The following is a 27,723-nucleotide window of genomic DNA, read 5'->3' on the forward strand; positions in this document are numbered from 1 at the left end:
AGGAAAATTGAGCAAACTTAAAAATGACAACAACCTGGACCATTGCCTCCACTTTCTCCTCTATAGATGTGTGTGAGGTCTGTCATATGGGCTCATGAAGTAAGAACTGTCTGTTGGGTGACAGGGTAGGGCCTAGGGAGCAAAAGGTAGAGTCTTGCATATAGAAACTGAGTTAAAATTTACCAGGACAAAAATGAATAAACGTGTTGCAGGCAGAAGTGACAGTTTGTGGAGAATTATGATGAACACTGGGTATTTGGAGAAAATCAGAGTTTTTTGTGCCTAGAATGTAGGTTATAACTGAATAATACGGTGCTAGGAAAAGCATATCTTTGAAACCATACAGGTCTCAGTTTAAATCCTGATTCAGGTATTAATAAAATCTTCTTTTAGGTTAAAAAAAAAATTCATCATGGCAGTAGGGGACTGATCTGACTTAACAAAAATTTGCCGGAAAAAATACTTGGTAATCATGTCTGTTCTGTGCTCTGCATTCTGAGGGAAACATTGGCAACCCCTAGAGATTAGGAGAAAAGTTGTTTAATTTGAAGAAAGGACTATCTTTGAATATTTGAAGGACTTTCATACAAAAAATAAGAACAATTATGTGATCTTTCTGAGAATGGTAGATTTTATGAAAGGACATCTCCTTTGGACCAACAGAGCACCATGTAGCCACTGGATCTGCCTTAGAATGCTTTTCAAACACATGAGCCTTTTCTCTCTAGGAGGACAGGCTGGGGTACTGCTTAGCATAGAGGCTGTGAATGGAATGCCTGTAGCAGGCACTGGACTCCCTTTGGCTTTTAAGATCCTCTCAAACTCTAAGAAATCCCTATCAAAATAGCACCAGTGTTCTTCACAGAGTTAGAAAAAATAATCCTAAAATTTGTGTGGAACCAGAAAAGATCCCAAATGGCCAAAGCAATCCTAAAAAAGAAAACCAAAACTGGAGGCATCACAGTCTCAAACTTCAAAATATTTTACAAAGCTGTAATCATCAAAACAGTTTGGTACTGGCACAAAAACAGACACTCAGATCAATGGATCAGAATCGAGGACCCAGAAATGGACCCACAAACATATGACCACCTGATCTTTGACAAAGCAGGAAAAAGTAGCCAATGGAGAAAAGACCATCTCTTCAGCAAATGGTGTTGGGAAAACTGGACAGCGACATGCAGAAGAATGAACCTGGACAGCTTTCTTACACAATATACAAAATAAACTCAAAATAGATGAAAGACCTAAACATAATACAGGAAGCCATCAAAATCCTAAAGGAGAAGATAGGCAACATATAATCCAGTGAAGAAATGGGCAATAGACATGAACAGACTCTTTTGCAAAAAAGACATATACATGGCTAACAGACATATGAAAAAAATGCTCAACATCACACATCATCAGGGAAATACAAATCAAAACCACAATGAGATACCACTTCACACTTGTCAGAATGGCTCATGTTAATGATTCAGGCAACAACAGACATTGGCGAGGGTGCAGAGAAAGGGGAACTCTTTTGCACTGCTGGTGGGAATGCAAACTGGTGCAGCCACTCTGGAAAACGGTATGGAGTTTCCTCAAAAAATTAAAAATAGAACTACCCTACAACCCAGCAATTGCACTACTAGGTATTTATCCAAAGGATACAGAAGTGCTGATTCGAAGGAGCACATGCACCCCAATGTTTATAGCATCACTATTGACAATAGCCAAAGTAGGGAAAGAGCCCAAATGTCCATCAGCCGACGAATGGATAAAGAAGATGTGGTATAGATATACAATGGAATATTCCTCAGTAATCAAAAAGAATGAAATCTTGCCATTTGCAACAACGTGGATGGAACTAGAGTGTATTATACTAAGCAAAAAAGTCAGTCAGAGAAAGACAAGTATCATATGATTTCACTCATATGTGGAATTTAAGAAATAAAACAGATTGGAGCGCCTGGGTGGCTCAGTCGGTTGAGCGTCCGACTTCAGCTTAGGTCATGATGTCACGGTCCATGAGTTCAAGCCCCACAATGGGCTCCTTGCTGACAGCTCAGAGCCTGGAGCCTGCTTCAGATTCTGTGTCTCCCTCGCTCTCTGCCCCTCTTGCTGTTCATGCTTTGTTTCTCTCTGTCTCAAAAATAAACATAAAAAGAAAGAAAGAAAGAAAGAAAGAAAGAAAGAAAGAAAGAAAGAAAAAGAAAGAAAGAAAGAAAACAGACAAACATAGGGGAAGGGGAGCAAAAATAATATAAAAAAACAGAGAGGGAGACAAACCATAAGAGAATTTATATAGAATATATATATATATATATATATATATATATGAAAATAAAGAAAGAAAGGAAGAAAGAAAGAAAAGAAAAGAAATACATAAGGCAAGCAGAGTGCCTTACAGGAGCAAGTGCTGTTTTGGAGGTTTTGCCTTTGGCTGCTTCATTCAATCACCCAGCAGTCTTATGGGGTAGAAATTGCTACCTCCCTTCAAAGGGAACTGAGGTTTAACGCAGTTAAGCAACTTGCTAGTGGTCAAAGAGCCAAGAGAACTGGCTTTGAACTTGTGTTCTGATTCTGAGACCAGTGCTTTTTAGGTTATGCATATTCTCTCCTTCCCCTTAGCAGAAGCAAAATGCCATTCAGAACAAAAGCCCTGTTTTCAAAACGTTTAAGGAAATAGGTGGCTCCTTCCTGCGCTGTTTCTCTCTTTGGCTCAGGCCCCTGGAACCCGCCAGATGGGCAAGTATCTCGGTCTCCATACTGCCAGGAAGTGCCGTAGCCTCCTAGGAGATCAGAAGCGGCATGGTAAACAGTACAGGGAAGCCCATCTGGGCACAGCCCTGAAGGCCAATGCTTTTGGAGGTGCTTCCCACGCAAAGGAAATTGTGCTGGAAAAAATAGGGGCTGAAGCCAAACAGCCAAATTCTGCCATCAGGAAGTGTGACAGGGTCCAGCTGATTGAGAATGGCCAAAAAATCACAGCCTTTGTGTCCAATGATAGTTGTTTGAATTTTACGAAGGAAAATGATGATGTTCCTGTTGGTGGATTTGGTCACAAAGGTCACGCGATCAGTGACATTCCTGGATTTGGCTCTAACATTGTCAAAACAGCCAGGGTCTCTCTTTTGACTTTATACAAGGGCAAGAAGGAAAGACCAAGATCATAAGTTTTGATGGTGAAAAATGACAATAATAAATTTTCAAATGCTAAAAAAATAAATTGTTTTTGCTTTTTTTAAAAAGTAAATAATATGTTTGTTAACTCTTTTTTAAAAATATAATTTATTGGCAAATTGGCTAACATGCAGTGTGTAAAGTGTGCTCTTGGTTTTTGCAGTAGATTCCCGTAGTTCGTCACTCACACACAACACACGGTGCTCATCCCAACAAGTGCCCTCCTCAATGCCCAGCCCCCATTTCCCCCTCTCCCCCACCCCCTGCATCAACCCTCAGTTTGTTCTCTGTATTTAAGAGTCTCTTACGGTTTGCCTCCCTCCCAAATTAAATTTAAAAATAAAAAATACTCAAGGAAATAAAAGTGAGCCAGACATTAGGTGAAAAGCTATAAAGTTTTAGCACACAGTTTCCAGATTAAGAGATAAAACACCTCAGGAGTGGGAAACGGTTACAAGACCAGGGCAAAAACTTAGCCTGAAAAATGAATCCATGAGCCTTTTCCCAAAAAGGTCTCTCCACGTCACTTACCGACGCACTTGGCACAGCGTTGGCATACTAAAAGTGACATATGAGGCAAGATTGGCTGATTGAATGAACTCATGAATTAATGAATGAAATTATATAAACCCAAATCATGAGGACAATTACGAGAATAGCACATACAACAAAAGGTTTACCTGCACAGAACACTCCGTGCTTAAATGATCTCAATCACCCTTGCCAATTTATAGGAAATCTTGGCTAATAATAATTAGTTCATTTTTACTGAGCATTTCCTCTATGCCAGGTGCTGTGCTAAGTATTTCACGCGGATTTTCTCAGTTATTGCCCACAAAAACCCTTTGACATCTTCCTGTGTAGCATGAAGATTGATAGCACAAGCTGAAGCCAGACTGGGTGGACCTGAATCCATACTTAATCAGTATGTCAGCTTGCACAAATTACTTAACCTGTCTGTGCTCAGTTTTCTAATCGGTAAAATGGGATAAAAACAGTTCCTATCTCATAGGATAAGGAGTTCTTAGATTAGCGCCTGGCATAGAGTATGTCCAAAAGTGTCACCTGTCACTATTCAGGTCGTGAGTCACACTGCCTGGACTCTAATCCCACCTTCACCTCTAGCTAACTATATGATGGTGAACAAGTAGTTTAATCTCTCAGAGACTCAGCTTTGTCATCTGTAAACAGAGATTCTAAATAACGCATCCTGAGGTTATTTCCTGATTACATGAGTTAACGTGCATGTATCCAGCATACAAAAACACTCAACAAATGCTATTATAATCCTCATTTTATAGTTCGGAAAACAGAACTTTTCATGTGCCACTTGAGTGTGGTCTGGGACTCAACTCCAGACAGCCTGACTCCAGCATCCTAATTCATTTAGGGTGGTCTCAAGGCAAATGCTGAAACTTTGAAGAAATTCTCCCTGGCAATATTTTCAATTATACCCTAATTATTCTGGATATACCACTGGGTGAGACCTATATGTGTTGGACTGCGAGTAGTCATTTCACTAATAATCCTTTAAAATGGAGATATTTAAGTCTTGAAGCAATATCAGAAAATGTTCCAGAATACTTCCATTTCTACAAGCAGTAACGCTTGGCACCAGTGAGCTCAGAGAATCTTAAATACGTCTCCTTCCTCACTCCTTGTGTCTAAATTCCAGCTACTTCAAATCCCTTTAATCCTCTCATTTCTGATTTTCTTTTGTCTCGCCCTGAAAGACCACAAGTTTGTCCACTGCCAAGCAGGGGAAAAAGTATGGGTCTTGTAGTTGGAGGAACATTTGGTAAATTACCATAACAATGGACATTATTTTGTAAATATTGAAACAATGTTCTTCATTTCCCCTTTAAGTGCTTTCAGCTTTTTTTCACCAATTTGAGCCTTGAGTTATTGTTCTAGGAGAGGAAAGAGCCTCAAACAAAGACACTATTGATCAGCTTTGAATCTCAGAGCTGACTTTCTTGACCTCTAGAAGGGAAAGAGTGGACTTGAAAAGCAGACTGTCAGGAAAGATGTCAAAATCACAAAGCACCACTTGAAGCATATGGAGAGGTGGGGCAGGTGTCCCTGATCACAAAATCCAGGGAAATGACGTAAAGGACGTAGAAAGCCCATCCTTCTACCCTGGGTGAGGAAAAGCAAGCAAAAGTAGGTGAGACGTGTGTGTCCTGCTCTCCTATCTCAGAAGCAGAGCTCCAGACAGGGGAAGCATATTTGATTTAAGAGAATGCCTAAATCACAAAGACTTGAGTCCTACTTCACAGGAGGGAAGGAATGGCTTCAGAGTAAAAGTTGTAGCACAGTGAGATCATGCAATAAAAGGATCTTAGCTGAGTTGTCCTTAGATGTTCCCACCTGATGACAAAGTGGCGCACAAAGTCAGCTCCTTTGGGTCCCTTGGGAATCAGCATGGCCACGGCCAAGTGTTCCAGGACTGAATGGATGTCACGGAGAGCTTATGGCCAATAACGAAAGAGCTACTTAGCCCTCATGCTGATTTGTAGAGTAGGCAGCAACCTCAATCTCTAAGGATAACAGGGCGAGAGTGGTCATAGATAAACAACAGGGACTGGAAGTCAGTATATAGCCTTGGAAATAAATCTTAAAGACTGTCTCTTTCCCTTCACCACAGGATACCCCTCTCCAATAGTCCCAGACACCATGTGGGAGAAAAGCAGGTTGAAAAGAAGGAAACCAAAATACAAAAATTTAGACCCCAAAAAATTCCAGGTTGCGTAAAGACTTAAACTAATGGATTAAACTAAAATTATTGGAATAGAATAAATTGTTCCACTTTCCTACTCAGTATAGATTAGGTACTTACAAGAAAGATTAAATAAGTCAGAGAGAACATAAACTTCATTTTCTTTTGACATCTGTGTACAGGGTATATGTCGATTTGTGATCCGCCTTATACTAATAGATTTTCTTTTTGAACAGTAGCCGATAGTTTCCAGAAATTTTATTAGCACAAAAGTCAACCATACAGAAAGGAATTAATTTATATACCATCTAACATGAATTCTGAGAACATTGAGACTCAGAAGTAATAATAACATACATTAAATGTTAACTATCTGCCAGTCACTGCATTGTATTATCTTCATTATACCTCTAATAATAGTAGGTACTAATAATAGTCCCTTTTTATAGATAAAGAAACCAATGCTTTTGAGGTTAAGTAACTTCGCCAAGGTCATTAGGTACACAAACAGAATATAAGGCCCCTTGACTCCAGAGCTCTTAACTGCTACACAGCCCTTACACTACCAGAGCCCAGCCTCTGCCCTGCATATTGGTGCTAGAACTGCTACATAGAAGAACTCTAAGGATAACCTTATGCATGTGGAAAGGAATTCACAGAGGTACTTGCAGATGGAAAATAAAAAGGAAGATAGAAGTGATATGTAAAAATTATTTCAGATCCATTCCAAGGGATACATTTTAGCAAAAATAGACTCTTTCTTTAAAAACTAAAAAGGATAAGGGGCACCTGGGTGGCTCAGTCAGTTGAACATCCAACTTCAGCTCAGGTCACGACTCATGGTTCAGTTTGTGAGTTCGAGCCCCCACACCCGGCTCACTGTTGTCACCTTGTCAGTGCAGCTTCAGATCTCTGTCCTCCTCTCTTTGCCCCTCCCCACCTTGTACTTTCCCGAAAATAAATAAACCTTTAAAAGGAAAGATTACAATTTTTTTAATTAAAAAACAGAAATAAAAATAAAAACAACAGACAAAAAAAAAAAAAAAACCTTTATCAGATTGAAAGTAGTTCACTAGGGGTAATTTTTTAAAACCAAAGTTTTCTCCACTGATGGAAGGCAAGAAAAAAATAAAGGGAAGGAGAGAGAGAGGGGGAGGAAGGAAGGAAGGAAAGAAGGAAAGGAGGGAGGGGCAGAGGGATGGTGCGGGCAAGGAAGAGGAAAAACAGGAAAGAGAACTTTGCATAGCAAAGACTCTAAATTTCAGGTGTAATTTTTACTTTGTAGTGACTGGCATTAGTTACAGAATTGATTTGATACCAGGATTCTTCTAACCAAAGTAGATATTCACTTAAATAAAGAAATGAAATTTACTGTATGGAGCATACACAGAAAAAAAATGATTTTAAATTAATTTTTAGAAACATTTTAATAAAAGTATATGAATATATTTCTACAACTTATAAATTTTCTATTTCTCATTTCTATGTAACTTTATAATGGTAAATATTGAAAGATATTTGTTGGATGAGTAAATACTAGAAGGCTTGAATCGTTTTTCATCCCCATATTCTAAGATAAATTTGAGAACTGTGTGCTTTTGGCCTCTGGAAATTCTTTTTGTACAAGGGGAAACATCACTGTTTCTTTTAGGCTAAAACCTGTAATCTATAAAAGCATTAAAATTTCATGTCCTAGAATTTCTTCACTGGGTCTGCTTCTATAAAAATGCCAAAAATGTAGACCAAAAAAAAAAAAAAAAAAAAAAAGAAAGGACCAGTTGAGGATCTAGATCAGTGGTTCTAAAAGAGTAGTACACGGACCTCTGGTGATCCATGAGCAACTTTCAGGAAGTCTATGAAGTCAGAAATTCAGAACCATCTTCGTAACAATGCTATGATGTTAGCGACTTTTCCAGAGTGTTGGCATTTGCACTGATATTACAAAGCAATAGTGGGAGAAATGGCTAATGCGTAAGCACAACTCAAGGCAATGGTACCCAATGTGCTTATAGTGTATGTTCAATAAAAACAGTAAAGATGAATAAAGAATAAAGACTAATTCAAAAAGATGTGCACCCTTATGCTTGCTGCAGCATTATTTACAATAGCCAAGCTATGGAAGCAACCCAAGTGTCCATCAATAAATGAATGGATAAAAGATATGTGATATGTATCATTCAGCCATAAAAGAGTGAGATCTTGCCATTTGCAACAACATGGATGGACATACAGGGTATAACGGTAAGTGAAATAAGTTAGAGAAAAACAAATACAATTTCACTCAAATGTAGAATCAAAACAAAACAAACAAATAGCACAATCAGACCTATAAATACATAGAACAAACGGTGGTTGCCAGAGGAAAGGGGGTTGGAGGGATGAGCAAAATGGCTGAAGGAGAGAGAAAGATACAGGCCTCCAGTTATGGAATGAATAAATCACAGGAATAAAAGGTACTGCATAGGGAATATGGTCATTGGTATTGGAATAGTGTTATATGGTGACAGATGGCAGCTACACTTGTGATGAGCATAGATAGCATAATATATAAAGAAGCTGAATCACTATGTTGGACACCTGAAACTAACATAACATTGTTAGTCAACTATACTTCAAAAAAGACAATAAAATAATACTAATAATGAACATTTGAAGAGCAAGCATTTCTTACTTTATTTATTTTTGAAAGAGAAAGAAAGAGAGCACAAGGGGGGGGAGGGGCAGAGAGGGAGGAAGAGACAATCCCAAGCAGGCTCCATCCACACTGCCAGCTTAGAGCCTGACATGACGCTTGAACCCACGAACCGTGAGATCATGACCTGAGCCAAAATCAAGAGTCAGCGCTTAACTGACTTAGCCACCCAGGTGCTCCCTGAAAAGCAGTTTCCCTTACTGATGTTCTTTACAAAGCAGTAGAAATGTTCATTTTATTAAAATGTAAGCCGTAAGTACATGTGTTTTTAATTGTGTGGAAAAAAAATGGTACATACACACATACCACTTCTTCATTTAAAGTTTTTTTTTTTTTAATTTTTATTAAGATATAATTGACATAAAACACTATATTACTTTCAGGTGCACAACATTTATAATTTGCATAAATAGTGAGATGATCACAATGAGTCTTGACATCATCAACACACAACGATTTCAATTTTTTTCTCACGATGAGAACTTTTAACATCTACTCTTTCAGCAACTTTTAAAGCTCTTTTGGTGCATATCAAAGTATAATGTTGGTCTTGAGGAAAAACACATGGACCATACCATTTGAGTTGTGAAAATTGCTCTTTTCATGGAACATCATTTTGTCTGAAAGATTCCACTGACAGTCTTGATTAGGGTTATTCAACTTGCTTATTTGGCAGATATTTTCTCCAAAATGAACAACGAAAGCCTGTTACTTTAAGGAAAACAACAGGTAGTGTTTGTGGCCAATGACCAAATTTGAGCTTTCGACAAAAATTACAAGTTTGAAAACCTCATACCCAACATTGAGGTTGACAACTTTGTAATACAGGCTTTTCTGATAGGATCTGTGGTGATATAAATGAATGTGGTTTCATCATATTGTATAACAAAATGTGTTAACGTTTAGAAACAATGCATAACTCAGTAAACCAGTATTTTCCAAATTTCCAATACATGATGTTACAAAACTAAGTCACAAAAAGATTTGAATGTAACAGTACACAGATAGCTCGATGATATGGCTTCAGATTTCACATTGCACCTTTAAAAAACTAACCCTTTCCTAGTTTGGAGGTAATATCAAAAAAGATTACTCATTCCAAATCATCCAGGAGGAATTAAAACTTTCACTCTTCAAAGATAACAAGATACTCTATATGGAAAACCCAAAGGTTGCACCAGAAAACTGCTAGAACTAATCCATGAATTCAGCAAAGTTGCAGGATATAAAATCAATGCACAGAAATTGGTTGCATTTCTACACACCAATAATGAAGAAACAGAAAGGGAAATCAAGGAATTGATCCCATTTACAATTGCACCAAAAACCATAAAATACCTAGGAATAAACCTAACCAAAGAGGTGAAAAATCTATACACTAAAAAACTATAGAAAGCTTATGAAAGAAATTGAAGAAGACACAAAAAATGGAAAAAGATTCCATGCTCCTGGATAGGAAGAACTAACATTGTTAAAATGTCAATACTACCCAAAGCAATCTACAATTCAATGAATCCTTATCAAAATAACACCAGCATTCTTCACAGAGCTAGAAGAAAAAACAATCCTAAAATTTGTATGGAACCAGAAAAGACCTCGAATAGCCAAAACAATCTTGAAAAAGAAAACTGAAGCTGGAGACATCACAATCCTGGACTTCAAGCTGTATTACAAAGCTGTAATCATAGAGACAGTATGGTATTGGCACAAAAACAGACACTCGGATCAATGGAACAGAATAGAGAACCCAGAAATAGACCCACAAATGTATGGCCAACTAACTTTTGACAAAGCAGGAAAGAATATACAATGGAATAAAGACACTCTCTTCAGCAAGTGGTGCAGGGAAAACTGGACAGCAACATGCAGAAAAATGAACCTGGACCACTTTCTTACACCATACCCAAAAATAAACTCAAAATGGATGAAAGACCTCAATGTAAGACAGGAAGCCATCAAAATCCTAGGGGAGAAAACAGGTAACAACCTCTTTGACCTGGGCCACAGCAACTTCTTGGTCAACATATCTCCAGAGGCAAGGGAAACAAAAGCAAAAATGAACTATTGGGACCTCATCAAGATAAAAAGCTTCTGCACAGTGAAGGAAACAATCAGCAAAACTGAAAGGCAACTGACAGAATGGGAAAAGACATTTGCAAACGCCATATCAGATAAAGGGTTAGTATCCAAAATCTATAAAGAACTTATCAAACTCAACACCCAAAACCACAAATAATCCAGTGAAGAAATAGGCAAAAGACATGAATAGACACTTCTCCACAGAAGACATCCAGATGGCCAACTGACACATGAAAAAATGCTCAACATCACTCATCATCAAGGAAATACAAATCAAAACCACAATGAGATACCACCTCACAACCATCAGAATGGCTAACATTAACAATTCAGGCAACAACAGATGTTGGCAAGGATGCGGAGAGAGAGGATCTCTTTTGCACTGCTGGTGGGAATGCAAACTGGTACAGCCACTCTGGAAAATAGTATGGAGGTTCTTCAAAAAATTAAAAAATAGAACTACCCTATGACCCAGCAATTGCACTACTAGGCATTTATCCAAGGGATACAGGTGTGCTGTTTCAAAGGGGCACATGCACCCCCATGTTTATAGCAGCACTATCGACAATAGCCAAAGTATGGAAACAGCCCAAATGTCCACTGATAGACGAATGGATAAAGAAGAAGTGGTATATATATATATATACACACACACACACACACACACACACACACACACACAATGGAGTGTTACTCGGCAATCAAAGAGAATGAAATCTTGCCGTTTGCAACTACATGGATGGAACTGGAGGGTATTATGCTAAGCGAAATTAGTCAGAGAAAGACAAATATCATATGACTTCACTCATATGAGGACTTTAAGAGACAAAACAGATGAATATAAGGGAAGGGAAACAAAAATAATATAAAAACAGGGAGGGGGACAAAACAGAAGAGACTCATAAATATGGAGAACAAACTGAGGGTTACTGGAGGGGTTGTGGGAGGGGGCATGGGCTACATGGGTAAAGGATATTAAAGAATCTACTCCTGAAATCATTGTTGCACTATATGCTAACATGGATGCGAATTAAAAAATAAATAAATAAAATTTTTTTTTAAAGATTACTCATAATGACCTTTTTATGGCTACTAAATTACCCTTTTCAAATTATATATCTGTAAATATTTCAACCAAAATAACATAATGCAACAGATTGAATTCAGAAGCAGATATGAAAATTCAGCTATCTTGTACTAAGTATAAGAATTTCACAAATGTAAAACAATGTCATTCTTCTCATTAATTTTTTACCTTAGAAAAGATTAGTATTTTCACTAAAAATATTATTTACATTAACAGGCACTTGGTTTATTATTTTAAAATTTTTAATTAATATTTTTCTAATTTCTCAGTTTCTATTTCTAAAATGGTAAATATTAATAAATATAAACCATATAAGTGAAAATTCTTTGATGGGGCACCTGGGTGGCTTAGTCAGATGAGCATCTGAGTTCGGCTCAGGTCATGATCTCACAGCTTATGAGTTCGAGCCCAGTGTGGGGGTCTGTGCCGACAGCTCAGAGCCCGGAGCCTGCTTTGGATCCTGTGTCTCCCTTTCTCTCTCTCTCTGCCCCTCCCCTGCTCACACTCTGTGTGTCTCTCTCTCTCAAAACAAATAAACATCAAATTTTAAAAAATCAAGAAAACCCTTTGGGAAGCCTCACAGATATTTAAATGTGTAAAGCATCCCTGAGACCAAAAAGTCTGAAACTACTGACCCACCTCAGTATTACATATTTCAATATTTAAATACAACAAAATGAAATGTTCACTCCAGATACATCAAGTGGGCCCATTTTGAAATCCAAACCTCCCTTGACCTTATCTCTCTCTTTCTCTCTTTTTTTAAATTTACATCCAAGTTAGCATATGTATAATAATGATTTCAGGAGTAAAATTCAGTGATTCATCCCCTATGTATAACACCCAGTGTCGTCCCAGCAAGTGTCCTTCTTAATGCCCCTAGCCCATTAGGCATCCCCCCACCCACAACCCCTCCAGCAACCCTCAATTTGTTCTCTGTATATAAGAGTCTTTTATGGGAGCCTCTGGGTGACTCAGTTGGTTAAGCACCCAACTTCAGCTCAGGTCATGATCTCAAGGTTCATGGGTTCGACCCCCACGTCAGGCTCTGTGCTGACAGTTTGGAGCCTGAAGCCTGCTTCAGATTCTGTGTCTCCCTCTCTGCCCCCCCTTCATTCATGCCATGTCTCTCTCTGTCTCTCAAAAATAATAAAGATTTTAAAAAATTAAAAAAAAAAAGAAACATTAGGACTATAAAGGTCCTTCAAAACACGCGCGTCAACTCAACCTTCTCTACAAGGCAAAATTAAAATTAGAAATAAATCTGGGAGGTAGAATGAAGGCAAAGAAGAGAAATGCAAAGCCACAGGGCCAAAATCCTTGGTCTCTCAAATTAGCTTGCTTCGCACAAATTCTCCTTAAAATTATTTATGGATACAAATAAAATATAATTAACTTGCAATCAATACACTGGGGGTTTTGGGGCGCCTGGGTGGCTCAGTCAGTTAAGCATCTGACTTCAGCTCAGGTCACCATCTCACGGTCCGTGAGTTCGAGCCCCGCGTGGGACTCTGGGCTGATGGCTCAGAGCCTGGAGCCTGCTTCCAATTCTGTGTCTCCCTCTCTCTCTGCCCCTCCCCCGTTCATGCTCTGTCTCTCTCTGTCTCAAAAATAAATAAACGTTAAAAAAAAAAAATTAAAAAAAAAATACACTAGGGGTTTTGTCCACACTGAAAGAGAAAGGAAGCAAATGGCACCTCCCCTCCATAGCCTGTCCCTTGCTCTCTGAGGACACTGACTGCCTGGAGGTGGCTGATCCCTACAGCTCATCCCAGTTTTGGAGGATGGACATTTGTGTGGCAGAGCTAATGAATGTGACATCTAAAGCCACAGCAAGCAGAGCTCCAGAATTACTCCAGTAATTATTCAGGGGTGTTTTCTGGCATTCTTTCAAAACAGAAAACTTGAAAAACCAGCTTTTGCTGCAGGCAGAATTCTAAAGTAATCACTGAGACATTTGCAATGATACATAAACTTTCCTCTCTTAGGTAAATAGAGGTACATACCGGAAGTGCGATTTCAAAACAATCTGCGCCAAAATAATCCACATTGACCTGAATAGTCAGACAATTAAGCCAGTAGGGAAGTGGCCTGGGGTTTTGTTTGTTTGGGGAGCCAGGATTGGAAGATAACTTGAAAATTCTGGAAAGTGGCTTAATTCTCGAATTTACTTTCTGCATGCTGAAAGAGTAAGACGCTGTCATTTTTACCCAGATCATCAATGAAAAAGAAATTATCTGAAGTTTTTTTTGAGATTTTTGGAGGAGATATAAACAAAATAGAGTGAGAGATGAAAAGAAGCCTCAAAATGCCCCTGGGCCAGCCTGAGAAGCAGCAAATTCCCTTTCTCCATACTTATAAATCATTAAGGCCATATATGGTAAATGAAATACAACATGTTTCCTCTCCCTTTCCCTTACATTGGGTTACATAACTACCCAACTGAACTTTATGATGGATGGGTGTTTGGGGTTATCTCAAACAGCAAAATGGTTCAGTCTTATGACCCAATTCCGTTATCAAGGAAGCTCTAAGCTCCAAACTGCAGCATTGCATCTATTATTAAAGACGATTTTTCTAAAAACAGATTCCATTGTTAGAAGCTTTATTACCAGAAGGTAAAATCAAATAAGGAAGCATTCTGTATCAGGGGGTGAAAATATAATTAAATACTAAACTTAATTTATGTTAAAAACATTCCAACTGGTTATGAAGACCATGCAAAAATGTATAAAAGGCAAATCAAAGGATAAGTAAAACAACTGGGATAGAAAAGTTTGCTTCCGAGTGATCAAACTATTTCATATTTGTGTATATATTTTTAAAACTATGCTGAGAAAAGGGGAGCCTGGGTGGCTCAGTCGGTTGAGTGTCCGACTTCGGCTCAGGTCATGATCTCACAGCTTGTGGGTTCGTGCCCCACGTCTGGCTCTGTGCTGACAGATCAGAGCCTGGAGCCTGCTTTGGATTCTCAGTCTCTAACCCACTCACATTCTGTCTCTGTCTCAAAAATAAATAAAAGTTAAAAAAAATTAAAAAATAAAACTATGCTGGGAAAAGAAACAAAGGAATTATTATATACAAAAGATGTTGACTTTTTTTTTCATTAGAATAGTAAACGTTTGTATTTTTTCATCTTTTGTTTTCCAAATTTTTGCCATACAGGGAAGAAAGGAAGGGGAAGCTGTAAGCACACTGGCTGGTGGCCCGAGGTGACAGCATCTCTGGGGTGAGCTCCAGCTCCCAAAGAAGCAGGTGACAATGACCACTTACCCCTCCATCCTTGAAGCTTCTGAAAACAAGCCTCTAGGGTTCTCTGTGTGGCTTACTCCTGACTCATTCCCTCCAAGGACACAAGGAACCTTTGGAAAGGAAAAGGGACAGCAGCTGGGGCTGACTTCAGTCCTACCTGCCTCCACCAGCTCAACCACGCACCAAAGAGCATCTCCCTCTCCACTGGCTGGAGCCACTTAAACGAAACTCCCCCCCCCACCCCGCCGCCCCCCACAATTATATCAGCGAACAATTTATACTATAGTGTGGTATTGAACATTTAAAAGGTTAAAAACATGAATACCTAGGTGGATCAATGCCTCTGAGGCAAAGAGCAATCATCATCCAGAAGGGAAATAAATGGACACAAGAAAGGAAAGGTGGAGCTTGGAAAGACACATTTTTCAGCTTTCCCAATTCCACCTAAAGTTGGTCCTGTTCACTCTCCTGTGTGGGATGTCTGAAATGGACAAATGGAAGTCGTGTGCTGCGGCATTCTGACTAACTATTCAGCGACACCTAACAGGGGTCCAGCTCAAGCCTAAATTATGTTCACTTTTAAGATTCAAGCACGTCTAGGGCCGCCTGGGTGGCTCAGTCGGTTAGGCGTCCGACTTTGGCTCAGGTCATGATCTCACAGTTTGTGAGTTCGAGACCCGTGTGGAGCTCTGTGCTGACAGCTCAGACCCTGGAGCTTTCTTCAGATTCTGTGTCTCCCCTTCTCTCTCTGCCCCTCCTTCGCATGTGCTCTCTCTCTCTCTCAGAAATAGATAAACATTAAAAAATAAAGATAAACTCCAGTGTAAAGATTGAAGCATGTCTAGCATCTGTAGAGGACAGAGCAGACTCACCGCAGCATTTACTTGGATGAAGCCCACAGGAACATGTGGGAAATAACTGATCCCAAAGGAAGGGTTACTCAGGAACACAAACTTCACACAGTCCAGATGCCATAATCTCAGAAGAAAAGGGGGACTTTTAGCAGCAGAATACGATATGGGGTCGAAGATCGCCCTCCAGCAATGAACTCACAACTGAATCCCACGGAGAAGAACCCACCGATGATGCTGAAGGAATACATAAGACCCCCCACACTGCTGTAGAGACTTTGGCCCGTGAGCAGGAGAAGGCTCTCCCCGTGTCAGGAGACGATCCCGGGTGGCCTGCTCGGCATCTGCCATTTACCATTACTCCCCAGGTGCCAGTGACTGACACCGAAGGCCAGCTCCAGCACGGCCTGACCTCAGCAGATGTGAGCAGACCGCAGCACGGCAGCCATGGGAAAGGAATTCTCTTTACCTCGCTGAAGCATAGAGCGTAGAAGAGATTCCCCCGAGATTTTGCAGTTAGAAATCAGCACCAAGTTAGAACTGTGGAATACCTTCCATCTGGTTCCGTGTTGTCACTCTAGGCATCGGGGACAAAAGACAGCGACACAAATGTGTAAGAAACCCTTTTTCTCTACACCCCAACCCTCCACACCACACACACACACACACACACACACACCACAATCCATTCTTTCGGCAATTTTTGAAATGCCTACTTATGAGAAGGTCTATTCAGTGGTGACGAAGACAGATGTGACAGCTGACCACATTTCACTTAGCAGCCATATAGCCACGCCAGCTTGCTGGCTGACCACCACTGATTGGTCCAGGAGTGGGACGCTGTCTCTAGCTCAGCCAATCATAGTATTTCCCCACAGCAGATGGATCCAGGGGAGAGCACAGGACCCACCTTGAGCCAACAAGGCCCCTGCCTGGAAATTCTAGAAAGTCTAGAGTTCACGTTCACTTTTGGGAGCTTGGATTAGGAAACACAAGGACTAGATACTATCTACAGTGGCTTGGAGAAGAGGAAGCTAGTCTAAAGATAAGAATAAAACAGAGGCAAAAAGAGGAGATGAGGACTTCCCCAATTCCCCCTACCCCTGAGATCACTGCAATCCTGTCATTGGATTTCATCAGCCCATCAAGGTACAATTAACCTGGGCTCCTGTCACTTGCAGCCAAAAGAGTCCCAACACAGTGACTCACACATACACTGCAAATGGTGGAAGCAATTGAAACGCTCTGACAGGACTTGCTGAGAACTGAGGTTCTCAGCACCAGGCCCCTCAGGAAGTTAAGAGCGGAAGAAGAAATGGCAGTTGACCTGTTATAGCTAAAAGGGGTGCACTGGTGAGTTTAGAAAAAACAAAACAAACAAACAAAAAAACATGCCTTGGATGTTTCCAGAAACACTAGGGTAAGGGGAGATTCTACAAAGACTAGAGCTGGTGAAATCATTTGTCATTGTTGGCAGTATTCAGTGTTTAGATCCTGACTCACATGGTCTAAAGAATCAGAGATTACAAAGGTAGAAAACCTGGCAGCATTGTTTTTACACAATTTATCAAATGTCTATTTGTTACTTACTATAGCGTGGGCAATATTCTTTATAAAGAGTCTTTATTCACCAAAGATTTATTCCGAAAAGCAGTGTATTAATTTAACCAAAATTTTGAATCAATAGATACAGCCTCCTTCTGTCTCTTCCTATCCCTCTAAGGGACATCTGTCTCCAATTTCATTCTCTTGACAGTTTTCACTTCGAACTCAATGTCACAGTTTGATGAAGGCTGGTGGCTAGGGGCTCTTGGAAATGGTCACAGACCCACAACCACAATGGTGTCTGTATCAGAGAACCAAAGGTTTGTTCTCTCCATTTCCAGTTTAATGTTTTCCCATCTGCTAGACCTCTAAACCAGATCCAGCTGCTTTTCTCGACACCTGTCGTGTTTATTTAGAACCTGTTTTTACCAGGATCCTTTCAACACAGTAAAAATACCGGACTTGGTTTCTACGGGCTTTACAGAGAAGGCAACACATAGCACAGGAAGGATAAAAGGGAGAAAGAGAGAGGCTTGCATACAAAGCGATGCAAGTCAATTATCAGATTGTGTATAGGATGTTTTCTTGGCCGCAAGAAGGCACCAAAAAATATTTTATTAGTTTTGGCTTAAATTCTGGTGAGAATTGAACTGTCCCTCTTCATAGGACAGTTCTATGAAATTAAAAGTAACTTTTATTTTTGTGTGAAAGCCAATGTTTGCAATTAAGTAACACACTACGGACCTTGTCAGATAATGAAAAGTAAATACACGTTGCCTGTGTAATTATGTGTAGAACATAATTCTTCATGCACACTCACATATAGTTTTCTTTCTCAAAGATGCAAAGAGCATACTACTTTGTGTAAGCTTGCACAGAGAGTGTGCTGGTATCTCACATATATGCTTCCATTTAACTCTCTTATTCAACCAAAAAGGTGTTATTCATAATCTGAGGTTAGAATTTAGTAGCCTCTTTCATTTTGGTCAGAAACGTAACCGCGCAAATGGGAATGAAGTTGAAAGACACAATTATGTTCCACTTAATTTCTTTGTTGGAAGCAAAAAATGAACACTTTTATGACCAAAAAGAATTTAGGTTCTACTGAGCAGAGTGCAAGTTTCAATACCTTGTCCATCCTAACAGCAATGCATCTGTTTGGAAAGTGATTAAAATCCCCCAAAACCCAAGGGCTTCTGTGGCGTAAACACAGCTTGGGCTGCAGAGCTCTTGGCTCTGGGACTCAGCCAAACCTTCCAGAGTGCTGGCAGAAACCCCATTCAGTATCTCCCTCCAGACCAAAAGGAGAATTAGTAAACAAACCCATCAATCACCGGCAACGAGGAAGTGCTGAGAGCCATAAGTTTTAGGCCCTGATATAGAAAGAAACTGATAAATTGCCATCCATCACCTCTCCTGCTAAGCATGCATACAGGTTCTCACTCAGCCTGGACTTGCTAAAAGTATGGAATGCAGAATACTCAGCAGAAAGAAGACAAAGGCCTGAATATACCTAAGAAAGGATGTCACTATCGGAATTTATCTGGTTTTCTTAATAGAACTTAGGATAGTTGTTTTTATTGTTGGACTTAAAACTCTCAATAAATCTTCCAAGAGATTTACAATTCTAAGAAGATACAATTAATATTCTGTCACCTGAGATACAAGGATCAATTGGTCATTCACTAATTTATTCATCCTTTTTAACTTATTTATCAAACACCTACCAGATTCCTGACAACATTTTTATTCTGAGGCAACATAAAAGAGGTAAAAGATTAGAACATAATAGACAAAGTCCTTTCTTTTAAAAGCTTGTCATCCAGGGGCACTTGGGTGGCTCAGTCGTTTAAGCTTCTGACTTCGGCTCGGGTCATGATCTCGTGCTTTGTGAGTTTGAGTTCACTTCTGATGGCTACTGAGTAGTTCAAGAGCGCATTCCCTGGCAGGTACCTGGGTGTGGCTAATGTGTTCTATGTTTCTGGTTAAATAGAAAAATTGGGAGAAGAAATGGGGCCTGATAAGAGCACATGAAGTCTGTTCCTGTGCAAATTTGTAAGCCACAGAACAGTAAACCTCTCCTCAGGCCACACAATGGAATCACTCAGGGTGTTTAAAAATAATAACAATAATAATCAGATGCCTAGACTCCACCTCAGACCAACGAATTCAGAATACCTGGAGGTGGGGGCAGGGTTTTGTTTTAAGCTCCTCAGGTGATTTATCAATATAAAGGTAGATACGCAAAAGGCTGCCACAGAACATAACCACAATCATTAAATCCCCCACAGAAACTTTAACCTCAAGCAATATAACATCCTGATAGATCTTCTGAGGCTTACTAATTACAAATAGTGTTCCAGGTAGTTAACTGAGTGACTTTATGCAGGATAATTGTCCAAAGTCCTGTTAAAAATTGAACATCGGTCAAAAGTCGTTATCTCTCATCCTTTTTGAAGAGTTGGACTATTTCTTGCCTATTAAGTCACCTAAGGTTGTGACAATAAAGCCATACCCCATATGTGAGTGATCATCTCTAATTCTCTATTGCATGAGGCTCGCACACAGCTCATCTCAAATCACTGTATATTCAGTTCAGAGTTAGACGTCACAGTTGTGCCCAACTATAAATTCCTACCCGATCTACCAAAACACCTGCCCAATTTGACCTCAAAGTGATCTTGAGGTACCACAGGAGCCTCAGTAACTGAGGCTGTATATTGAGGTCATGAAGCTTGTTCTGACCTTTTCCGGCCTAGAGAGACTTAGGATGAGGAAAGGCCAACAAAAACCACAGACTGTCTCACGTTGCTCCTAACAGATTTCTCCATCTGTTAATAACTGGGAGAATGATTGTGCTTAATACCCTTTATGTCCCTTACCTAGATGCAGCGATTCCTAGCCTGCCAGTATATCCAGAGAGCCAGTGTATTCACTCAAGGGCATACAAGCTAAGGCCTTACCCGCCACCCCCCGCCTTGAAGATTATGGTGTACTGCATCTTGGATGGGACCCAGGAATTTGTATTTTCAATAAGGAGCTCCAGGAAATACCAATGCAGCCATGCAGCCATTCTGGGTACTGTCTCGTAGAACAATTATCTTAAATAAAACCAAGTCTTGAAATTTAACAACACGATAGCTGGAATGAATACCTTTTAAATAGGATATCTAATAATCATATACTGGAGAGTAAAAGATTGCCATTCTTCAATAATGAGTTTGACTACCCTCTGGGTTCTCAAGTTTATTTTCCCTACAGCCCTTTTCACCAACTATCATTTTATGTGTCTATTTGCTTATTTCCACATTATTTTTCGCTTAATAAAGTGAACATTCCACAAGGACAAGAATTTGTCTCTGTTATTCACTGATCGATCTGAAAACAATTCTTAACACATGGAAATGACTCAGTAAATGATCAATGAATGAGTAAGTGGACAAATGAATGAGTAAATATTTAGGAAATGCTCAAAAAAGTTGATACATTGACAAGGAAGAGAACCTACTTGTCAAAGCAGGAGCAGGAAATCCTCCCCAGGTCTTCAATTTAACTTGAGGTTTTGTTTCTTTGCTTTCATCAGCCTCACAATAAAGAGGAGACTTACTAATCACTCTGCAAGTTCCCTGAAATATAAAAGTTCAAGAAAGTTGTATTGATTTTTGTGAATCTCAGTTAAGCAAGCTTCGATGTCCAAGAGACGAGTGCACATGAACTTCTTGGCTAAATCAGTGCTACTGGTAATTATGTGTTAGAACTTACTCTCATCATTGGATCTGATGATCAGACTTGGACCTCTACCTGTTGGTGTATTACAGAGTCTTCTCAAGGTAGTAAGTTCATAATAAAATTTAAATGGGATAAAAATCCCCAGATGGCCTCTTCCAATTTTTGTTGCTTTTACTACTCTATTCACATGACCAGGGATTATTAGCTATCTAGTTGCTTCTGTCAAAAAGGATATTAAGGTGAGTGACACACTTGTTTTGAACAAGGAGGAATTAGTTTTACAGAATTAGCAACTGGCTTAGAGTTGGTGCAAGAGAAGACATTCTGTGATTTTTCGCACGTGAGGCAGAGTTTTAGAAGATCATCACATTGTGCGTGTCACCAAGAGAGCATAAATGCGTTTCAGTCTTTTTAGTGTTCACAGCTGCCTATCTTCCTCATCCAGCTGTGAATGCAGATGGGCCTTGAACAGCAATAGTAAGGATTAAAATGAGGGAGAAATGACAGTCTTGGTCCCAGGTTAGAATAACTGTTGTGAAAATGGTGTTCAGAGAAAAGTTTAACTGTAATGTGATTTACAGTGAACAGGTAAATTTCCTGCAGATTTCTACCATGTACTGTGTCAATCAACACCAGGGTCTATTCAGAAATGAACTTGGTGGAAAACATGCCACTCAGACATGCCACAGCACACGTCATATGCTCACCTACTAACAACCTGACATAAGGCCCCATCTCTTCCCATCCGGACTTCTTGTACACAAATGATATTCAAACTCAACAAAAGCAAATGAGGAGAGCCCAGAGATTCCAGTCTTTTCCTTCACCCTTCAGCTGGCCATGTCCCAGGAGAAGGCTTTTATTCAAGGGATTAACTCCAAGAAACCTACCTGATCTAAGGAATCCCAACTGTTGGGGTGCCTGGGTGGCTCAGTCAGTTGAGTGTCTGACTTCGGCTCAGGTCATATCTCACAGTTTGTGAGTTCGAGCCCCGTGTCGGGCTCTGGGCTGACAGCCCAGAGCCTGGAGCCTGCTTCGGATTCTGTGTCTCCCTCTCTCTCTATCTCTCCCCCTGCTCACTCTCTGTCTCTCTCTCCTTCAGAAATAAATAAACATTTCAAAAAAAACCTAAAAAAAAAAAAATTCCAACTGTTGATGTTTCTATGTGGGTTAGCCTCTGCTAAAGTCACTACTCCCAAGGAACAATTCAATCTGGAGTTGACAAATCAAAATTAAACAGGAGATACCACTCTGAATAAAAGTTAAATAAAAAGAGACACACGCAGATGTAGTAGTCTAATGTAAACAAAAGAATGGTCAGCACAATATTGATATCAGATAAGCTAGAGTCTAAGACCAGAACATTAATTGGAACAAAGAATATTTTTAAATTATAAAACTTACAATCCACAAAAAGGATACAACAATGCTGACATATCAAATATCAAAAATAATTCAAGCATATAGCCATTCAACAAACATATATTGAGCACCTACAGCCTGCTAAGGGTTATTCACTAGAGGGATATCAGTGAATAGGTTGATTCTCACATGATAGACACATTTCTCACAATCTTTTAGCATGAAGGATAATAGTCAATAAGCAAAGAAATATATAATATAATAAAGCAGAATCAGGAACTATAGGAGAATATTAAAGACTAATTAGGAGCAGATTTTCCAGGAGGGTCTCTCTTAAAATGTGCTATTTGAGCAAAGAACTTAATGCAGCCAGAAAGCAATCTGGAGTTATGGAGGAAGCACATCCCAGGAGACATAAGGGGCAAGCATACAGACCCTAAGGCAGGAACAAGTTTAGAGTGTTCAAAGACAAGTGAGCAAGTTGGTATGGCTGGAGCTAATGGAACCAGGCAGAGTGGGAGATACAGTCAGAGGGGTTCTCAGAGCCAGTTCATGTTGACCTTGCAAGCCATTGTAGGGAATTTTTATTTATTAAGTAGATTGGGATCATTAAAAGATTGTAAGCAGTTTTGCTTTGTACACCATTACTGACTGCTGTTCTAAAAACTGAAACGAGGCACAAAGAAAGCCAGGGGATGGGGCGAAGAGGCTTGGAGAAACCCAAGAGGGATATGGCGTCTTGGATGAGGGTGATAGCAGTGTAAGTGCTGTGAAATGAATGAATCTGAGCTGTATTTTAAAGATCATATATTGATGTGAGGTAAAAGGAAAAGAGTGGAATCAAAGATACCTCCTAGATTTGGGGCATAGACAATTAACTGAATCACGGTGTCATAAAGATGGGAAAGACAAAGAGAACAGAAAAATCAAGAGTTCTGTTCAAAATGCCTATTAGACATCTAGGAGGTGATATCAGAGCGTTGGGTCTACAAGCCCATAGCTCAGGGGAGAAGTCAAGACAGGAGAAGCTAAGTTAAGAGTTGTCAACATAAAAGCATTAAGAAGCCTTGGTTGAGAAAAATCAGAAAAATCTTGTATGTGGAGAAGAGAATGAGGCATAGTCCCAAGCCCTGGGGGCTTTCCAGCATTTAGACACAAGAAGGGGGAGAGGAGATAGCTATAAAGGAGACAGAACAGAGGCAGGCAGGGAGGTAAAAGGGAAACCAGGAGAGCAAGGTGTCCCAGATACTAAAAGAGGCATTTCAAGGAAGAAGCAATTAACTATGGTAAGCAACTGAAGATGAAGACTGAGAACTGATGACAGGATTTGGCAACTTGGAGGTCATCCATAATTTTGCAAAGAATAGCTTTGGTGCACTGGAAGGACAAAGCCCGAGCGGAGTACATTCAAGCGAGAATGTAAGGCGAAAATTGGAAACAATGAGTATTTCAAGAAAACAGAGAAATGGTGTCATATCTGGGGAGAGAGTCTAAGTGTGAGAAAGGTTGGTGTTTTTAATGGGCATTTTACATTATGTTTATATACCCATGGGAATGATCCCCTAGATCATTAGAGAGGGAAAGATTAGTGATGCAGGAGGGAAGGAAAGAGAAAGAATACTTGGTGGAACAGAGCAAACCAATCCGTGAGTAGAGAAACAGTTAAAAGACTGAATATAAAAAAAAAAAAAAAAAAAAAAAGAATTGGTCCCGGGAAGCAGCAGAGACCCATCATCGCGAGAGAAGGCAGGTAAGAGTATAGACATACCTGTGAGGAGCTAAGCCTGCTGGTGAGAAGAGCCGGGAATTATCTTCTGGGAGCCTGTTTTCTCAGTGAAATAAGAGTGATGTTATTAGCTGAGATCGAGGAAATGGGAAGAAAGATCAAGTTTGTACAAAGTGGAACCTGCAAAACAGAGACCGTAAAATGGTTTCCTAAATGAGTGGGGGATGTAGTCGACGTGACGCATAGTGTCCCTTCTGTGTTCATAAATAAAAAGTGAAACCAGTCAACCTGATTTGTAGTTTTCTCCAGCAGCATTTCAATCAAGGTTCACTCATACACATGGGGTAGGTAGAAAGTCGCACGGAACCAGAGTTGGAGTTTGTTTTTTTTTTTAATTTTTTTTTAACGTTTATTTATTTTTGAGACAGAGAGAAACACAGCATGAGCGGGGGAGGGGCAGAGAGAGAGGGAGACACAGAATCGGAAGCAGGCTCTGGGCTCTGAGCCATCAGCCCAGAGCCCGATGTGGGGCTCGAACTCGCGAACCGCAAGATCATGACCTGAGCTGAAGTCAGACGCCCAACTGACTGAGCCACCCAGGCGCCCCCAGAGTTGGAGTTTTAAAGCAGCAGAGAATGGAGGCTGAAAAGTAGAAAAAAATCAAATATAAGAGGATGGTGGCTAATAAAAGCAGCGGGATCCATAGACTGGATATGGTAGTTAAAGAATGATTACAGGGAAGCAAAAATAATATAAAAACAGGGAGGTGGACAAACCGTAAGAGACTCTTAAATATGGAGAACAAACTGAGGGTTGCTGGAGGCGTTTTGAGTAGGGGGATGGGCTAAATGGGCAAAGGGGATTAAGGAGGACACTTGTTGGGATGAGCACTGTTATATGTAGGTGATGAATCACTGGGTTCTACTCCTGAAGTCATTGCACTACATGTTAACTCACTTGGCTGTGAATTTTAAAAAATTAATAAATTTCTTAGAAAAGATTTAAAATAAAAAAATAAAGGACATTTACTGTGGAAAATGAGCTAGAAAGCTAGGAAAAGATGGTGGACACAATGTCAAAGGCTTAAAACCATTTTGGTTATTTGTAATGGAAATTTTTTTCATTATTGGTAATAATAAGATATAGGTATGGAAGAGAGTGGCTGATGAAAGGTAGAAAAAAAATTGATAATAAGAGAAAAGGGTTTATTGACTGATGAATGGATAAAGAAGATGTGGTATGTATATATATATATACATATATATATGTATATATATATATACATAATGGAATATTACTTGGTGATCAAAAAGAATGACATCTTGCCATTTACAACAACATGGATGGAACTAGAGTATATTATGTTAAGTGAAATAAGTTATTCAGAGAAAGATAAATATCATATGACTTCACTCACATGTGGAATTTAAGAAACAAAACAGATGAACATAGGGGAAGGGAAGGAAAAATAAGATAGAAACAGAGAGGTAGGCAAATCATAAGAGACTCTTAAATACAGAGAACAAACTGAGAGTTGCTGGAGGTGTGGGTGGGGGTGGGCTAAATGGGTGATGGGCATTAAGGAGGGCACTTGTGGGGATGAGCACTAGGTGTTATACGTAAGTGATGAATCACTAAATTCTGCTCCTGAAACCATTATTACACTATATGTTAACTAACTTGGATTTAAAATAAATTTAAATCAATAAATAAGATAAAATAAAATAATAAGAGAAGAGTTTTGAATGATTCATCTATATGAATGCTGAAATCATCAAGAGAAAAGACAAAAGTCGTGGTGAATAATGTTAAAATCTTCAATGAATGAAAAGGAATGAACAGAATATTGATAAGTAATCTTGATCATAGCTGTCATGATCCCAGTGAAGGATTTTAATATATCTCTTTCAGAACTTGGTAAATCAAGCACAGAAAACATAATTAAGGCTCTGAAGAAATGTAATTCACAATGAATAAACTTACTTTAATAGAAATACCTAGAACTGGGTACCATGTTAGCCAAGAATACACATTGTTCTCTTATATTTATTAAATTTTTATAACTGAATTATGCACTTAACCACAAAGAAATCCTTCCAAAAATTCCAATGAATGAAAGGAAAAAAAATTAAAATTATAATGTTTTTATATAGTTGTAAGGAAACTATTAAAAAGACGAGGAAATTGGGGCACCTGGTGGCTCAGTCAGTTGAGCATCTGACTTCATGTCAGGTCATGATCTCATGGTCTGTGAGTTTGAGCCCCACATCGGGCTCTGCGCTGATGTCTCAGAGCCTGGAGCCTGCTTCCGATTCTGGGTCTCCCTCTCTCTCTGCCCCTCCCCCGTTCACAGTCTGTCTCTCTCTCAAAAATAAATAAACATTAAAAAAGTTTAAAAAAAAAAGATAAGGAAATTTGTCAGAATATATACAGTAGGGGTGAAAACAGAGGCTTCATCTTAATTTATTATTTCATATACTTAATTTGTCCCCTGCTCTTTTCCACCAAAGAGCCAAAATATTTAGACTCCCAAAATAGTATGCTGCATATAATAAATTGCAACAGAAAGTGTTTTAAATTGAGCTGGCCGTTGATAGTTCATCTACATAACCTGAAATACCCAGAGATTTTATTGCCCGGAGCCATCATTTCACTTGCTTTTGCCTGTTTCTACCTTGCAAACCTTGTGGAATAATTAGAGCTAGTTCACAGCTTGGGCAAGAAGTGTAAGAATCAGTGAGAGTGTTTCAAGAGGTCTTTGAATGCTTTAGACAAAAGAAGCTGTAGACGTGTAAAGCCAGACTGTTATTATCATTTCACCTACTCTAAATAAATTATTATAACTCAGGTGGTTGCCACCCATACATGTGGTACTTGAAACAGCAGTAGAGAAAGACAACAGACCCTCATCCCTCAAACCTATGACTAATCCTTCGCGCATATAGACAAAAAGGGCCCCAAATATTCAGAATATCTATTTTTATGAACTCTTAGATTTACTGTCTTGACAACATATGGGTATTGTGAGTATGGCAATAAGGACATTTAAGTCTGACTAATGTACCAAAGTGCTTTTGGGGCCCTGCACATGTCCCTAGGCCACTAGGTCATGTTCTCAGAAAGGTAAGATGAGGAAACTATACCAAGAGTGCTGTGTCAGCTTTTGTCACGGGAGCAAACAGCCCCAAGAGCTCAGTGGCTTCCAACAAGCACCTACTTATTTCTCATGTTACTTGAAGACTGTGAACTCAGCTGGGCTCAGGAGGGCTCATGTCTTTTCATTTCCCTAACCCAGATGCCACTGTCTGAGACCTGCTATTCTCATGGTCAAGGGCAGCACCCAATTGCCTTTAACCTTCTATGGAATGAGACAACTGTCATATCCACTCGCGTCTTGTTGGCCAAAGCATGGGACCAAGAGCAAACAAGCGGGAATCATCCCACTGTTACGATACCATGTGGCAAAATGAAATCTCCCATCTACTCCCTACCCAATTGTCCACACTGTAGGAG

General features: G+C 39.6%; 1 protein-coding gene across 1 annotated transcript; it reads left to right on the top strand.

Moving 5' to 3' along the window:
* The first annotated feature begins 2,729 nt into the window (after positions 1-2,729).
* Positions 2,730-3,161, top strand: LOC102966732 (40S ribosomal protein S23-like). The gene has a single exon (XM_042982700.1). It carries the CDS (start codon positions 2,730-2,732, stop codon positions 3,159-3,161), a length of 432 nt encoding a protein of 143 aa, XP_042838634.1.
* The last annotated feature ends 24,562 nt before the right edge of the window (positions 3,162-27,723 follow it).

Source organism: Panthera tigris, chromosome B1 (assembly GCF_018350195.1).
Source record: "Panthera tigris isolate Pti1 chromosome B1, P.tigris_Pti1_mat1.1, whole genome shotgun sequence".
Classification (NCBI taxonomy): Eukaryota; Metazoa; Chordata; class Mammalia; order Carnivora; family Felidae; genus Panthera; species Panthera tigris.